This window comes from Prunus persica, chromosome G7, assembly GCF_000346465.2.
Source record: "Prunus persica cultivar Lovell chromosome G7, Prunus_persica_NCBIv2, whole genome shotgun sequence".
NCBI classification, from domain to species: domain Eukaryota; kingdom Viridiplantae; phylum Streptophyta; class Magnoliopsida; order Rosales; family Rosaceae; genus Prunus; species Prunus persica.
Genome location: NC_034015.1, coordinates 2,497,040 through 2,514,839, shown reverse-complemented (window position 1 = coordinate 2,514,839; position 17,800 = coordinate 2,497,040). Strand labels below are relative to the sequence as shown.

General features: G+C 43.7%; 1 protein-coding gene across 4 annotated transcripts; it reads left to right on the top strand.

Annotated features, from left to right (window-relative positions):
- LOC18770128 (protein NRT1/ PTR FAMILY 5.10) lies at positions 385-7,800 on the top strand. 4 transcript variants are annotated; one of them, XM_020568543.1, is made up of 5 exons: positions 385-422; positions 3,123-3,347; positions 3,447-3,664; positions 5,705-6,249; positions 6,829-7,800. In XM_020568543.1, exons 2-5 carry the CDS (start codon positions 3,209-3,211, stop codon positions 7,643-7,645), a joined length of 1,719 nt encoding a protein of 572 aa, XP_020424132.1. In that variant the 5' UTR covers positions 385-422; positions 3,123-3,208; the 3' UTR covers positions 7,646-7,800. The 4 variants fall into 4 exon arrangements, with proteins under 4 accessions (XP_020424132.1, XP_007204887.1, XP_020424129.1 ...); XM_007204825.2 differs by lacking the exon at positions 385-422 and adding an exon at positions 2,357-2,730 and having other exon boundaries at positions 3,145-3,347; XM_020568540.1 differs by lacking the exon at positions 385-422 and adding an exon at positions 2,357-2,730.

Below are 17,800 nucleotides of genomic sequence, written 5' to 3'. Positions count from 1 at the left end.
CACTTATGTCCCTACGGTTATCGATTTGGATATTACTCTTAACTTATGTTATCTATTGAAGGGCATTTCGGTACAATCTTGCATCCCCTCTTTACCAGCCAGCCAACAATCACGAACAGCCCACACCCAATCCAGCAAGCTACCACCCCTTGTGTTACTGAACCACCACCACAGTCACCCAAGGTGACCCCAACCCCAAGATCTTTGACAGCAAACAAAGCAAAACTCAAGATCTTGAAAAGAGTAAAATCCGAGTGCACTTGACTAATAGGAAGAACCCAACTCTCTAGCTCTTCTCTCCTCTGTCGTACGCATCTGGCCAGCACCTTAGTTCAGGAGACCACGCCCCCAAAAGCCTACACAAAGGAGAAACATAAGGAATAGAAAAGGAAGCAGCAACCCGTCACTCCCATTGCCACCAGGTGCCTCTCTTGTCTCTTCTCATTCCTTTCACTTTGTTTTTATAATTTTGAGTTCTAATCTAAGCTATTTCTCTAGCATAGAAATAGGTTAGTTCAATTTTTGTTTCAATTTTGATTTTTAGGGGGTTTGGCTTATAATGTTGTTTTATATTTGATTAAGCTCTAGCATAACCCAAATGTAACACCTCTTGTGCTAAATCGGAATGCTCTTCGCATTCCCACTGCTTGTGCTAAATTGGAATTTCGAACGACACGGTTACATTGAAGATATGGCGATTCAAGTGGAGTAACTAGTTGATAATTGTGATGTGGTTTAAAATTCGTAACGATGTAAACATCACGTTTCTTCTCATAACCCACCCAAAAATGGGCAAAACAATTCTCTCTTGTAATTGGCTTTGGTGGTCGAATCCTATCTGATCGATCATTAAACTTCATTTCTCAAACCTTCTTTAGAACAACACCACCGTCTCCTACATACTTTCCCTTCCAAATTTCGAACCAATTTGTCTTTTCTCACGCTAAATCCAATGCCCTTTGCATAACTCATATAATATTCTTCTGCTAATTCTATCGTTTTAAACTCTTTCCCCATAACATCTTCTTTCCTCGGTGCAATCATGTCAACATCATTATCATCACTACTTTGACTAACCATATGTTCAACCGACATATGCCCACTCTCTGTTGCCGGTGCCCTGTGACTCAACCTTTCACAACCACCCAGATACCCTGAATCACTACAACCATCCTTTGATGTCTCTACACCCCTGTCCATCTTACCAGACCCCTCCATGCTTGAGAAACATAATTTCAAACTGAAATTACATTATACTCTATGTGCTAACATACATTCTCTTAAAAAAAACACAAATGAATAATCTCATGCAATTGCACATACTCAGGTCAATAATTGCACCACGTATAACTGTTTCGCAACCAAAAACATGCAATTGCATCAACTCATTACCCAAAATACATTCAAGTCCTAAACCAGAAAGAGGGTTCTTTGAAATCTTACTTGATGTTTCCATACTTTCAAAGCCTCCTCCTTACACTTCCTTTTGCCACCAACTCAAATGTCGTCGTTAACAGCCAAGGATCTTCGAAATCTTTACAACCACATTGTTATTACAAATCCATTCCCCTGCGAAATTGAAATTCTATATCAGACAATGCCAACAGAACAAACTAAATTAATTAAATACCTCCAATTTGGTGACCATTTCATCATGGAGGTTGGACCCACCATCAATTCGGTATCTGCATATGAGTTTTGGCAAGCAGAGAGAAAAGTTGAGGACCTCAATTCGGTGAGCATTACCTTCTTGCATATGCGATTTGCCCAAGCACAGACAAGAGTTGGACGTGCTTAGGATGGATTTGGGCAAGTGAGAGGAAGAGTTTCTGGCGAAGCAGAGACAAGAGTTCGTCGCCAAGCAGAGACAGTGGGCAAGCAGAGAGAAGAGTTCGTGGAGGCACTAAGGATTGAATTTGGGCAAGCAAAGAGAAGAGTTCCTGGAGGCGCTAAGGATTAAATGGGCTCTTAGGATTTCGATTTGGGCAATCAGAGAGGCGAGCGCGCGTCTTCTTCATCCTCCAAACCTGCCTTTCTCTGCGCATCTTCTTCATCCTCCGAACCTGCCTTTCTCTTTCCTCACATGCCACTCACGTTTTGAATAACAAATGCCTCAACAAGTTACTAAGTCATTGAATCTCAGCTATCCTTTTTTAACACGGAAACTCAGCCGTTAGATAGCCAGCTGTACCAGTATAACTGAGACACCGCAGAATTTTCGGTAAATACATGATAAAAAGTCAATTTTGGTCTTTTTTTTTAATTTTAAATCACTTTTACCATTAGTGTCCCTATAATTTCGATTAGATCACTTATGTCCCTACGGTAATCGATTTGGATTTACTCTTAACTTATGTTATCTATTGAAGGGCATTCCGGCACAATCTTGCATCCCCTCTTTACCAGCCAGCCAACAGTCACGAATAGCCCACACCCAATCCAGCAAGCTACCACACCCTGTGTTACTGAACCACCACCAGAGTCACGCAAGGTGACCCCAACCCCAAGATCTTTGACAGCAAACAAAGCAAAACTCAAGATCTTGAAAAGAGTAAAATCCGAGTGCACTTGACTACTAGGAAGAACCCAACTCTCCAGCTCTTCTCTCCTCTGTCGCACGCATCTGACCAGCACCTCAGTTCAGGAGACCACGCCCCCAAAAGCCTACAAAAAAGAGAAACAGAAGGAATAGAAAAGGAAGCAGCAACCCGTCACTCCCATTGCCACCAGGTGCCTCTCTTGTCTCTTCTCATTCCTTTCACTTTGTTTTTATAATTTTGAGTTCTAATCTAAGCTATTTCTCTAGCATAGAAATAGGTTAGTTCAGTTTTTGCTTCAATTTTGATTTTTAGAGGGTTTGCCCTTCTGGAAAATTCTGTTGTTTTATATTTGATTAAGCTCTAGCATAACCCAAATGTCACACCTCTTGTGGGGATTGCTGCTCACAGTCGCTTAAGAGAAATCATACTCTCTTCAGAGTGTTACACGTGTTTTTTTTATAATAATATAACCACTTGCAATAAAATATCACAAGGTTGCTGGCTGGAGTATGTATCGTATTCGTATTCGTACACAATTTTTTTCTGTTTTGTTTTTATATATTTTATTTTGGCTAGAAATAGAGTATGATTGATGCGGCTGTAGACGGACACAGTTCTGGTTCAAGTCCACATTTCCACCAAATTTCCACCACAACTCAAAGAAACCGATGGCCACTTCTCACCACGAGACTGCGGGAGTCCAAACCCCACTACTAGATGACGTCGTAGAGGGTGCCGTCGACTACAAAGGCCTCCCCGTACACAGATCCAGATCAGGCGGCTGGCGTTCCGCGTGGTTTATAATAGGTACGCCCGCACTGGATCATCGATGCAGTCATTAAATATTTCTTTTTTCAAGCATAATTAAATTAATTTTTATAGTGAATTTTGATTTCAATTTTGCAGGGGTGGAGGTTGCCGAGAGGTTCGCATACTATGGAATCAGCTGCAACCTCATCACCTTTCTGACGGGGCCTTTGGGGCAGTCCACGGCCACGGCGGCTGAGAATGTCAACATTTGGTCCGGAACGGCGTCGTTGCTTCCTTTGTTGGGAGCCTTTGTGGCTGATTCTTTTCTTGGACGCTACCGCACTATTGTTTTTGCTTCTCTGCTCTATATTTTGGTACGCGTCCGTTCCTCTCTCTCTCTCTCTCTCTCTCTCTCTCTCTCTCGCGCTACATTACACGCACGTGACAAAATTGGTTTCATCCATGAGCTGAACGGTAGTCTTTATTTTCTTATTTCAAGGTGATAAAAAGACTCTTTGTCCCAAAAAAAAGGGCGTGATAAAATGTATTTAATAGAACATGGGAAAATGTCAATCTTGCCCTTATCGTATAAAACAATTCTGATAATTACTCTTTAAAAAAAAAAAACTCATTTTGCTCGAGAAATGAGAGGAAAAGGAAATAGTGGAGAAAAACACGGTTGAATTATATTATTATTATTTTTGGGAATTAATTGTTAATTACTGCTGTATCCTTTATATATTAGGTTTTTTTTTTAAATATGTGTGAATAGGGACATATTTGGAACTTTGTATAATGATTGACAAGGGGCCTTTTCTTAATAGTATTTAGATTAGATAATAATAATAATTAGTTTTAAAACTAAAGTGCCTCATGGTAATTAACATATTTTCCATTATTTAAATCAATCACATTCTCTCTCCTTCATTTTTTTTATAACATCTCATGATGCATGCTTTGATCTTTTTTTAGTGGAATGGTTGGTAGTATGTTAGTCCTTTCCTATTATTTTTTCACCAACCATATTCCAGAAAATATTAATATTATATTTTCACCACATATATACTTATTTCCTTTTCATTTCCGCTCATCTTACCCTAATTAAACCATTTTGCCTAAAATAAAAGTTAAAAATAAAAACCATACCCTTATCTAAAAACTCCATCTCAACTCCAGTCCATCTCTCTCCATGCAAAACAGAGTACAATGTTATTCCTCCATGCAAAAAGTGAAAATAGTCATTTTTTGCTTAACAATTTTCATTGGCATGTAGTTTATTTCAACATAATTCCATCTATTGTGATCTGTTCTCAATTGTTTTTGTTTTTAATAGGCCGCTCATGTCTTAAAAACCTACTTTGTATTTTCTCTTACTCTCCCCAAACTACCAAAACATGTATTTGTCAAATAATGTCATCTATCTTCCACCAAAAAAACAAATTGTCATCTATCATGTGTTTTGTTCCCCCCCCCCCCTTCTTTTTTTCTCTAAAATAATCATTCTTCAAAAAATTGTAATTCCTTTCTTTCTTTCAATAAAAGATTTCCAACTCTATAGTTCTTTCCATACATAAATCGGAAAGGTCCAAATAAATGAGGACAAAGTATGATGGCATAATATCATTGACCTCTAATAAGCTGACATTGAATCCACCAACAAAACTAGTGAGTAGATGAGTATGAAATCGAAATATAGCAGAGTCCCCAGTTGGGGCTCTAAACCCTTGGATTGCAGCACCCTGGTTGGCCCCTGGCCTCATGGTTATGGCAGCTACAAGATTTTCTGTTCATCTTTGTTTAATCTTAGTTTTTTTTAAGACTTTTATAGTAATTTCCTATAGGGTTAAGTAGGATACAGGGCAATAGCCCACCATTTTTTAATTTTTTATTATTTTATTATTTTATTATTTAAATAAATAATAGGACTGCATGCCTGTGTGTCCTCCTCTTATAAATTCTTGGAGTAACTTTGTATATTCTATAAAATACAGGAAGTAGGGAACAAACTTCCTAGGTTCTTGTTCTGCCTTGGAGAATAAAGGACTTAAGCTTGCCAACCATAAAGCATTGAATGAAAACAATAAAATGAAATATTATTGAATTGGAATAGAACTTTCTTCAGGCAATCCCAAGCCTGATTGCCTTTGGATAAAAATGGGATTTGATCAGAGGTTTTGGAGGATAAATCGATTATCATAACTGAGGATCTCTTTAATTCGCAGCGCAACGTGAAGTAATGATCCTATTTTGTCACGGTGGATCCTTTTTCAAAACCGGCCCACTTTATCCCCTGTTTGAAAATGAATGAGGTTACTGAAAAATGATTATTTATTCTTCAGGAGTAACTATGAATTCAAGTTTGAGTATTATTTTTTACTTCTTGCTATGTCTGAATGCTATCATTCTTGAAACAGGGACTTGGCTTGTTGACCCTGTCAGCCGTGCTTCCTTCTCTCACTGGTTCTTACTGCCAAAAGTTCAATCAATCCACATCATGTTCTTCTCAGTTTCAAGTTTTGTTCTTCTTCTTCTCTCTGTATCTGGTAGCTGTTGCGCAAGGTGGACACAAGCCTTGCGTTCAGGCTTTCGGAGCTGATCAATTTGATGCGTCAGATCCAGAGGAGTGCAAAGCCAAAAGCTCATTCTTTAATTGGTGGTATTTTAGCTTATGTTTCGGTACCACATTTACACTTATACTATTGACCTACATACAGGACAACCTGAGTTGGGGTCTGGGTTTTGGAATTCCTTGTATTGCGATGGTCCTTGCACTGTTTATTTTCTTGCTCGGAACTAGAACTTACCGGTGTAGTATCAAAGGGGATGAGGAAAGCCCATTTGTAAGAATTGGAAGGGTGTTTGTCGCTGCATTAAGGAACTGGCGAACTACTCCTTCAGCAATAACTTGTGAAGAGGAATCCCGCGGAACCTTGCCTCACAAAAGTTCTGAACAATTCAAGTAAGAGAGTTAATTGTCTGCATATTTTTAGATTAAAGAGTAGGGAGAAAGTAGCAACAAGATTGAATACGGAAGTTTGATATATATCAAAACCCAGTATTTCTTTCATGACCCTCTCAGAAATCTGTACTTAAAAGCAATTGATGAAAGACAAATATTAGTGTTGGAAACATGTCCATTATATTTTTATATCATATGACAAAATTCCATTATATTTCATGTTATCATCTTTCCTGTTATCATTTTAACTCAATAACCTTAATTAGTTGAAATTTAGGTCAATTTAGTTAAATGGCATTTTCATGCAGCACTTTTCTTTCTTATGTACTAAGAACATCTTAAAATTTAATAAAATGATAGTTGTCTCATTGATGGAATTTTCATACCTGTGATGCATTTATTATATTCTTAGGTGGTTGAGGAGGATGAATAATTACCTTTTGATTGCATTGGTTATACTATGTTTACTGCGAGACTGTTAGAACTTCACCGTAGAATGGAACTGTTAAGTATGTCTTCAACTTTCACTTGCACAGTGATTTCAACTAAAGAAACTCCTATGATATTATTTACTGGCAGGTTCCTGAACAAAGCATTGCTTGCACCGGATGATTTGAAGGAAAGCAGAAAGGTGTGTACTGTCGCTGAGGTTGAAGAAGCAAAATCTGTTCTTAGACTTTTTCCAATATGGGTTACATGCTTGGCATATGCGGTTGTGTTTGCACAGTATTCAACTTTCTTCACTAAGCAAGGTGCCACCATGGACAGAACAATTGCACCGGGCCTTGATATACCAGCCGCTTCACTTCAGACTTTCATCAGCATTACCATTGTCATCTTCGTTCCCATTTATGATCGCATTTTTGTTCCAATAGCTAGAGTTTTCACCAGGAAACCTTCTGGAATTACAATGCTGCAAAGAATTGGGATTGGTATGTTTATATCTATTATTTCCATGGTAGTTGCAGCTCTAGTTGAGATGAAAAGGCTCAAAACTGCCAAAGATTATGGTCTGCTTGATATGCCAAGTGCCACAGTTCCAATGAGTATTTGGTGGTTGGTTCCTCAGTACTTGTTGGCCGGATTGGCCGATGTTTTCACGATGGTTGGTCTGCAAGAGTTTTTTTATGATCAGGTGCCAAATGAATTAAAGAGTATCGGACTTGCCCTCTACCTCAGTATTTTTGGTGTGGGAAGCTTTCTGAGCAGCTTTCTTATCTCCGCCATTGATGACGCTACCACTTGGGCAGGTGAAACTAGCTGGTTTTCCACTAATCTCAACCGTGCACATCTGGATTACTTCTATTGGCTACTTGGTGGAATCAGTGTAGTAGAATTGGCTATCTACTTGTATTTTGCAAAATCTTACATTTATAATAGGGCAGGTACAGTATAAATACGTGCCTTGCTCAGTTGCATTTCATAGAGAAATGCAAAGGAGCATTATGATTTAAATAGGACTCTATCCATCACTTCCTTTGTTGTAAATCTGAAAAGTGAATTTGTATGATTGCAGCTCCCTGGCAGTTACGTACTCTAGTTTTTTTGTTTTTTGTTTTTTGTGTTTTTGTTTTTTTTTTGGGTCAAACGCTGGGAAGGGGAGCGGGTGTAATATACATTGGGTGGGTTTTTTGAAAGATTATCTCATATGGCTCGAACCCGGTTGACAATTTTTGGGGAGGGGGGAAAAAGTTGCCGCTCGAGCACTGCCGCAAAACCCCATTGTCTAGAATTGGATATGAAGAGTTTGGTATAATAAGGTTTAATTACATTTTTGGTTGCTGGGGTTAGGCTATAATTTAAATTTGGTCACTGAAATGTCAATTTTTCCAATTTCATTATCACACTTTGCGTCGTTAGCAAATCAAGTCCAATTGGTTAATTTCGTCAATCTTATTGCGCTTTCACCCTCAGCCCAATTATCTCTCTCCTTTTTTCTCCTTCTCTCGCACAATCAGAGTCCTCGATTGAGAAGGATAGGATGGTTGTTAGGGCTTTGGATGAAATCAATTAAATAAAAAAACTCATGATGATGATGAAATAGCGGAAAGCCCCAATCTTTCTTTGCGTTGGAGATCAGGTCAGTTTGGGGCTTTCATTAGGATTTTAGATTTGATTTTGTTTGAGTTTGTTTGTCTTTGTGCGTCATATATATATATATATATATATATATATATAAAGATTTTATTCATAACCATAAAAGGCATACAAATATCGGCATGAATATAGTGGCCTCATTAAAACCTTCTTAGGAAAACTACATGAGACAAACCACATGGTAGGAAAGAGTACCACATATGCCATGAACTAACACAAGAGTCCAACTGAGGCCATTTTGGATTGCTACAAAAATCAGAAAAGGAAAAAAAAAAAACCTACTAGGCACCGACACAATAGACCCACAGGAAAGAAGCACAACGCATCCCAACTGTCAAAAGAAGCCTTCTATGAGAACCCATAGTCCTTTGTACAACACAAGGACTACATAGCACACCAAGGGTCAGAGACACAAAAGAACACACCAAAAATCATGAAGACGACAGTAAAGAAGAACCCCCTAGAAGCACACCAACTCAACCTAGAGGCTGACAAAGAAAAACAACTATGGCCAACCATAGTTCTTCGGACGACGCAAAAAGGAGAAAATCTACAAAGGGTAAACACAAAAGAAGGAGAAACAAAACGACAAACAAAACATGAGATCGAGCGAAGAAAAACCCCTTAGAGAGCACATCGCCGCATCCTAACATTGTCAAAGGAAAACTCCTATGAAGAACCATAGTCCATGGGGCAGCACAAAATTTGAGAAGCATGCAAAGAGGCAGAAGACAGAGAGGGGCACCATACAAAACAAAACCTAGCTTCGTCCACTTAACTCGAAGAAGAAAGGCTTCAGGTAATAGAGCATTCGTCAGATGCCAAGCCCAAGAATACTCCATATGTGCACTAAGGTGGGCCCCCAGGAGACACCACAATACCGGTCTCCTTGGCCTTATCAGAACATGCACCACTACAAAATCTTTTACTACAGTTTGAATCCATACCACGAACTATTACATCACTACCTGTAGCCACATCCTCAGGAGTCTTACGCTTCACACTATTTTTGACGGGCACACTTCTTTTGGGTGTACAACGACCCTTCTTCTTCTGTAGACCCTCAGCAAGCTGGATAATGGGCATGAGATCAAGAAGGTCAGATAGAGCTGGGCCCATAATATCCCTGGAAGTAGCCAAGGGTCTAAAAGTCATGTCTTCCACTTGTAAGACAGAATGAGCACCCAAAGTTGCAAGGGGTTCCTGTAAATTAACCTCTATTTGGGGAATATCCATGGGGAGGATCCTCTGACGCATACAGGATCAGTGGAGGAGGTGGTGGGGAACGAACTCCGTCTTCAGATAGTCCAGTCTGTCTACGTAAAGACTCTATAGCCTCCAATACTTGGTGACAGTGTGTTAGAGTGGGAGAGGAGACATAATCCTCATTCCTATCAGGGGAACTAGATTGCCAAGATCGATTACCAGGACTACCCCGATCACCCGACCCATCCTTGTTCCAAAAACGCTCATGGCGTGGAGAGTTACTATTACCTGTGTAAGGAAGGGAAAGAGCCGAGGAGCGACATGCCATAGTGCAAATAGGTTTTTGGCCCATAAGTTTGTATCACCTTCCAAGACATAAAAAACATAGGTAATCTGAGCACGTAAACTCGAATTGAGAGGCCCATGGGTGGTTTCATATTTCTTGATACACACTTGAGTAGAATGGCCAATTCTCCCCCACGCAAAGCAATATTCAAGAAGGTACTCGTATTTGAACTCCACCAATTTTCCCCAACCTCCATAAAAGTGACCTGGGTTTGATGAATGAGGAGAAGGGTGACATCAAATCGCACACGGATGCCAATAAAGTGACCCACACAATCAGAACCATCTCGGTTATCTACCCAAAGAACATCCCCTAATATGGCACCAATGTCCTAAGCAAAGGCTACCATCATACAAAAGCCACGTACACTATGTAACTGTACCCAAATGGTTCCGTGCGCCAAAGGCATAGAATGCATACTACCATCATCTAGGATTTCCGCCAGCAAAATCAAGGAACACCGATACACCCAGGGTTCCATGTCAAGGACCCTTTTATGATCTCGAGCACTAACGAAGAACACACAAAACCTGTTGGAATCTATTTCCTTGATTAAGACATCCTTCTTACCTTTCCATATATGCGAAAAGGTATACCCAATAAAACTATCAGAGACAACCGAAAAACCAATAACCACCCCAACATGTTCTCTTGATGTAAGAACCAAGCGACTCCCAAATGAGTGCTCAATATTTTCAATGGCCACATCCCAATCGCGATTTGGAGTAGACATGATAGCTAGAATAATAAGAAGAGACCCGCGTGCAGACGTCACTGATGGAAACCAAACTCGAGGCGGCGACTCTAGGGGAGGGAAAGTCGTAACCCTAGCCACCATACCCCAAAGCTTCGAGCTAAACGATCACAAACCAAAACCAGCCAGATGAGATGCAAAAAGAGAGGAAGAGTTGGTGACCGCCGCTAAAAGTGAAGGAGATCATAGCAAACACATACCAAAAAACCCTAGCCATAAAAGTTCTCATCATACAAAATCACAGAAAACCAGTTCAATTAGCAAGAGAAAGAGGACCTGACCCGCGATGCATGCACAGGAGCTAAAATTGAGAGAGGAGTAGATTGAGGATGACTGAAGAGTGAAGGTCCCTCAACTAAATTATTCGCTCAAATGATCCATCAACTCTTTATTATTTGGCAAATTGGTCCCACAGTCTAATTTCTTGTTATATTCAACCAAATTTTAGGGTAAATATGACTTTACATAATTTAAAACCAAAAATGGGGTTAAAATTAATACAGAATTAGAAAAAATTGAAGAAAAAGATAAAGAAAATCCTCATACCCAAACCGAGCGCCCCCTTCCCCTAATTTCTTCTCCCCTATTCCTCCATAGACCCCTCTCTTTCTCTCTTTCCCATTTGCCAATTGACCCCTCCTCCTCCCACCACTTATGGCTTAATCCAAACATCTGATTATTTTTGTATTTTCTTTTCCTCGTTTCTAAGCTATGCAAACACCGAACTAAGATCTCACCCCAACCTATGCTTTTGGGGAAAGGAGTAGGTTGACCCAAAGACATTTGGCCCTCCTAACTTCAAAGGCCTATGCTTTTGGGGAAAGAAATAGGGAAATAGCTCTAAATGACACCCATTTTATAATTTTAACTGAAAATACCACCCCTCCCCAATTTTTTTGCAACTATCACCTACAAATATATATTTATTGTCCACTTATTGCACGCATATCACATTTCTTGAATTTTTCTCTCTCAGCTCACTTAGCTCCCTATTCACTCTCTCTCTCTCTCTCTCTCTCTCTCTCTCTCTCTCTCTCAATCTCTGTGTGTCTCCCTATTCTCTCTCTCGCACAGCTCTCTCTTCTGAATCGCGAAACCCTCCCTCGACCCTATCTTTTAGGTATGTCTTCTGAATAGCTGCTTGCAACCTTGAAGCTCTACTACATCGCCAACCTCGAATAGGTAGTGTTGATGGTTATTTTCTTAATATCTTTGGGATTCTATGAAATTGGTTTTATTTTGATTGCTTGGGTTTCTATTAAATTGGTTTTGGCTTTAATTGCTTTCGGTTAGGTTTTTTGAATCTTCATGCTCATCAATTTTGGTTTTTACCAATTGCATTTAGATTGCTCTGGATATGTGAATCTTGAAACTTCAGATTTTCCATTTGATGTAGTAGATTTGTATAGTGTGATTGTGATGAATCCTTGTTCACTGCTATGTTAGTGTTGTATTGTTGTTGTGCTCCTGTTATTTTGCTGTTTTATTGCTGTTATGTTGCTGTTATATTGCTGTTACATCGCTGTTATATTGCTATTATATTGCCATTGTATTGTCTGGTTATTGTGGTTGTATTGTGTTAATGAAATGTTGTTTTGTCATTGTCAGGAATGGAGACAATTGTTATTCTGGTTCGCTACAATGAAAAATGGGTAACCTCAACGAAGATGTGCAAATACCAAGGAGGTGACTCAAAAGGCTTAATAGTTCCACGGACCATCACATTTGCTGAACTGTTGGATCGTGTGCATTAGATTAGTAATACAAACAACAGGAAAGACAAGGTTTGCTTAAAGTTATCAGTTTTGGTGGCCTCGAATAAGTGGAAGCACATAAAGATTGAGGATGATGATTGTTGATGCGAAAAAGTGGTTCGGCACGTATTTCGTCAACTTAGTGATTAGGCTTTCGGCAGGTGACTGTCCTCGGTAGATGTTCTACTGCGGAAGGGTAAGTACCTACAAAAAGTCACGTTCGGTAAATCCTTGGGTACCGGTGTAGTACCGGCCAAAGGCTCTCCGATGCTTAAGTGAGTACGGATTTAGTAAAGTTTAACTGATAGATCACACGATAGTGTACCGTTAGTTCTGATCCCCTCCTTTTGGGGATATGGGTCTCCTTTTATAGGCCTTGGGAGGTGTGCACTGTGCTCATATTTCCGATGTGGGACTCTGGGCATGGACTGTGAGCATGGCACGTGTCTGATGGTGAAAGAGGCCAAGATAGATGGCTTCGGTAGGGAGCATGCCGAAGGGGTCCGTTGATCAGTATCGATCCCCGCCACGTGTTCGGTGGTAATAGGCCGTTTATTTTGGTATAAACAGTAGTCCCCCAAGTTCTCTTCCGGAGATCCTTCGGAAGGGAATTTGGTTCTCTACGGCAGCTTGGAGGTTATCCTACCGTTCGGTATGCTCGTTTGGGGGATTGACCTGGGACACGAGGGGTCGCCGACGTTGAGAGGCAAGTGGTCAGAGAGGCGCTTCGTCTTCTGTGCCTGGCGCGCAGTTAATGACGCCATCCGTCGGGCGACACGTGGCGAGCAAAAGCACGTCTGGCGGCGCATTGATGAGCCGTTTCGTCTTTCGAGGCGTACCGTTACAGCGCTCTCCCTATAAATAGAGGTTGCTCCGGATGAAAGGTTCACTTTGCAATTGTGAGAGTGTGCGAGAGCTCTTTGAGTAGGCGATTTTCGAAGTGTGCGAACGGTAATCCAGGCGATTTTCGAAGTGTGCGAACGGCAATCCAGGCGATTTTCAACGTGTGCGAACGGCAATCCAGGCGACTTTCACAGCACTCAAGGTAAGATACCGTTCGGTACCCACCTGAATTTTTATTATACGTCTGTCCATGGCATAGGCTGGCCGATCGTTAAGTAGGATCTTCCTTCGGTAGTCTAGTGGCCATAGGTAGAGATGTAGGTATCGGTAGGATAGTGCAGCATGAACTTTAGTTTCCCTTTTCTTTGTTTTGTAGATGTCTGATAGTGAATCGACGTTCGCCAATGAGCCCAACGCGTTCGATGGGGAATTGTCATCGGGATGGGATACGTCCAGCGGGGCTGCGAGCCTCGCCGCCGAGGATGGAGGTGACACCGATGCTGAATTATTCGGTGAGGAGGGAGACTTCGTTCCCACCCATGGCATCGGCAAGGGGCTCATGACGGGGCACCCGCTACCCTTGGTCGCAGTGTACAAGGACGGTACCCGTGTCGGGTCCTTCGAGCACCAACCCGAGGCCTCTACCTCCGGTCGAAGCGTGGATATCACCGGTCCCTCCCGCCCGAGGGTAACCATTGTCCACCGAGGGCCACCTAGGATACCGGTGGGTGTGCCTCAGAGGGCTCTGTTCGGGGTCGATTACCTGGAGCCTAATAAGATCACCGAACGGGAGTTGGAGAAGATCAGGGCCGAATACCTCATCCCTGATTCGGTAAGGATGAGGATTCCGAGCCCGGTTGAGTCCCTCAGTGACCCGGCGAACGGCGAGGTGACCTTCTTCACCAACGTCCTCGTGCAAGGGGTCCGGCTGCCGTTGCAACCTGCCGTGCAGAGGATCCTTGCACAGATCGGGTACGCTCTGGGCCAATACAACCCTAACTTCTGGGTGGCCCTGATGGGGGTGATCGCGGCATTCGGGATTGCCGAGGAAGGGGAGCCTTCCTACGAGCAGTTCTCGTATCTGTACAGCGTCATCAAGTCCAAGAGCGCCGATCATGGCGGCTGGGTTCAGGCAAACTGCCTGAAGGCCTCCGAGCGGGGGCATTTCGTTAGTTCGGTGCCGACTTCTCAGAAGTCATGGAGGAATCGGCGGGTGTTGCTCTCCGGCGATTGGGAATTGCCATCGGGGACACCCCCTAGCTTTCGAGTCAACACGACTTTCCAGACTGCCGGTAGGTTTTCGAATTACCGATCGGTAGGCTGGCTCTTTTCTTTTTTCTTTTTTCTGGGTGTGATTAATTTCTCTGTTTGACAGGCAAACTCAAGCAGCCGATCCCCAAGCCGAGCGAGATCCGGCAGCTTGACAGAGTGAAGCTGCGAGTACCCGCTGCCGAGCGAGTCTATCCGCGCTTTCTCTTCACCGGCAACCTTATCAAAGCCGGCCTCGTCGACCCTACCGAGAGTATGTAGACTTTTCTTCTTCTCTCTTTTTTTGTGTATTGTCTTGGCTCACTGAACTGACTAAGTCCCTTTTTGATCAGTGACGGACGCCAGGAAAGCTGCCGAGGCCAAAAAGATGAACGAGTCCTCCAGGAGGCGCCTGATGATGGGCCTGGAGGGCAAAAAGAAAAGAAAGCAGCCCGAGGCGGCTGCCGTTCGGCAGTCAGTGCCGGACCCGGAGGACCAAACCCTCGCGGATCGCCTTCGGCAGCTCGATGCCGGTGCCGTTCCGAGGCGCACAGCCGATGAAGCTGTCGCGCCGAGGCCTCGGGACGCCGAGGCTGCCACCTCCAAGGCGGCCGGCAAGCGTCCGGAGATGATCGATCTGGAGGCCGAGCCGGCCCCCAAGCACCCCCGCCAGCCGGAAGTTCCCAGGGCCGTCCTTGCGGCGGAGGACGAGGACGGTCCTTCCGAGGCCATCTCCATCGCCTGCCCGGCGAAGACTGTCAAGTTCGTCAACCACATGATCCTCGGCTCTCAGATGGAGCTGCCGGAGGTTGACGAACTCCCAAAGAAATTCCTTCGGGAGGAGGCTGGACGCGCCTTCAGGCTTCAGGCCGCGGTAAGATTTTTTCCTCTTCCTTCGTCGTTCTCTCCTACTGTGTTTTATGCTTCTGACCTTCGGTGTTTTGTGCAGGCATCCATGGATATGTGGCTCTGCGTTAAGCGGGCCATTACTGCTGCCGAGCGCGCCAAGAAGGCGTACGAGGACGGCAGGTCCAAGGTTGCCGAGGCTGGCAAAGCGCTCCAGGAGCACGCCCTCCTTGTCAAGCAGAAGGATTCCGCCGAACGGCAGGTGGAGGAGATGAAGGGGCTCCTGGAGGCTGCTCTCGAGGCAACGAAGGATGCCGAGGCTTCCAAAGACGCGGTGCAGGCAGCTTTGGAGGAGTCGGGGCGGGCGAAAGCAGCGGCGCAGACGGCCCTGGAGGAATCGGAACGGGCCAAGGCCGCAGAGATTGAGACTGCGGTTCAGTCGGCTATCCAGGGGTACCGTTCGTCTTCCGAGTTCTCTATCCTTCTGGATAAGGAAGTGGGCTCGGAGATGGCGGACCTGTTGTACCGATTCAAGCGGTACAACCCTGGGCAGAAACTGAACCTAAACTTCATTGCCGACCCTCCTCCTCTACCAGAAGGGATTACCGAAGAAATGATTGAGGATTATGAGGGGGAGGACGCCGCCGAAGGCTCTGGGTCCGCCGATGCTGCTGCTGGTGACGAAGCTTGAGGGCCTCCTTTGACTTTCTTGTAATAACTAGTTTTTCTTTTTTTTTAATTTTTTATTTTTGTATGTATCGAACACATTGATGTCGAGGGCATCTTTAAATTAAATGCATATTTTTCTCTACTTCTGTTTGTTCGATCTGATTTTATTCAATTGCCGATTTTTCTTATTGCCGTATAGGATTTATAACGTTTAAAGGCCACTCCGAAATTGACAAGTTCTGACAGAATCTGTAGGGTAATAATTTCGAAAATATTTATTGCCGTAGGCTAATAAAGATGCCGTAGAACGTTATCTTGCCTATATTGGCCGCCGTAGGCTAGTAGAGACTATAACAAGAGTTTCTGAAGTAATAGTGCCGAAGGCTTTCCATTAATTTCTGCCGAAGGGCGTTTACAATTTTGTCCTTCCGTAGGCTAGGTTATAAATTTGTCCTGCCGTAGGCTAGGTTACTTGAAGTAGTACTTGAGATGTTCTACATTCCAAGGATGACCGAGGGTCTTGCCGTTGGTATCTCTTAGGCGGTAGGTCCCTGATCGAAGGATACCGATGATCTCATAAGGCCCTTCCCAGGAAGGTCCGAGGGTTCCTTCCGTGGCATCCTTAGTTGCTAGGGACACCTTCCTCATGACTCAGTCACCGATTCGAAATGAGCGGTGTCTGACTCTAGAGTCGTAATACCGAGAGACACGTTGCTTGTAGGCCTCGTTCCGAAGGTTGGCATGTGCTCGGCGCTCTTCAAGAAGGTCGAGGTTTAGAGAAAGTGCTTCTTCATTTGGATTCGGTGCGAAGGTTTCCGTTCGGTAGGAAGGTTCGCCAATCTCTACCAGCGCAACGGCCTCCGAACCGAAAGCCAAAGAGAATGGGGTCTCTCCTGTAGACGTTCGGTAGGAGGTCCGAATGGCCCATAGCGCTTCGGGAAGCTTCTCTGGCCAGGCTCCTTTGGCTTTGTCCAGCTGCCGTTTCAGCAGTTTCTTGATGATTTTGTTTATTGCCTCTACTTGGCCGTTTGACTGGGGATGTGCCGGTGATGCAAAAAACAAGTTGATTTTCAGGCGGGTGCAAAATTGCCTGAAGACCTCCGAATCGAACTGCCTGTCGTTGTCGGTAATGATTGCATACGGGATGCCGAACCGGCAACAAATATGAGTCCAAACGAAGTCTTCCACTCTTGCTGCCGTTATGGTTGCCAGAGGCTCGGCCTCTACCCATTTGGTGAAGTAGTCAACGACAACCACCGCGTATTTCACCTGGCCTTTGCCCTGCGGCATTGGACCGATCAGATCCAGTCCCCATTGTGCGAAAGGCCAAGGACTCACAATCGGCGTCAAAGGTTCGGCAGGGATGTGCGGTATGGCGCCGAAACGCTGGCATTTATCACACTTTTTTACCAGCGAGATAGCGTCCTGGTGCATGGTCGGCCAAAAGTACCCTTGCCGAAAGGTTTTGTGGGAGAGTGATCGGGATCCGGAATGGTCGCCGCACACACCGTTATGGATCTCCCGGAGGACGTAGTCCCCCTGTTCTGCCGTAAGGCACTTGAGATATGGAGTTGTGTAGCCACGTTTGTAAAGGACGTCGTCGATGACGGTGTACCTCGCTGATCGGTACCTAGGCTTTCGGGCCTGGGCTTTGTCCTCTGGAAGGGTGCCGTTGGTCAGGTACGAGTAGATAGGAGACATCCATGTATCCTCGTACCGTACGGTAAATGTTTCGGAGGCTACCGTGCTCGGTCGGGCAAGGATTTCCACCGGTACCTTTCTTCCGAT

Bases quoted from the DNA above. Each gene is read 5' to 3' on its own strand.
- LOC18770128 (XM_020568543.1), top strand. From the start codon at position 3,209: ATGGCCACTTCTCACCACGAGACTGCGGGAGTCCAAACCCCACTACTA. The intron at 3,348-3,446 runs GTACGCCCGCAC...TCAATTTTGCAG, and splicing joins TTCCGCGTGGTTTATAATAG to GGGTGGAGGTTGCCGAGAGG. The intron at 6,250-6,828 runs GTAAGAGAGTTA...ATTTACTGGCAG, and splicing joins AAAAGTTCTGAACAATTCAA to GTTCCTGAACAAAGCATTGC.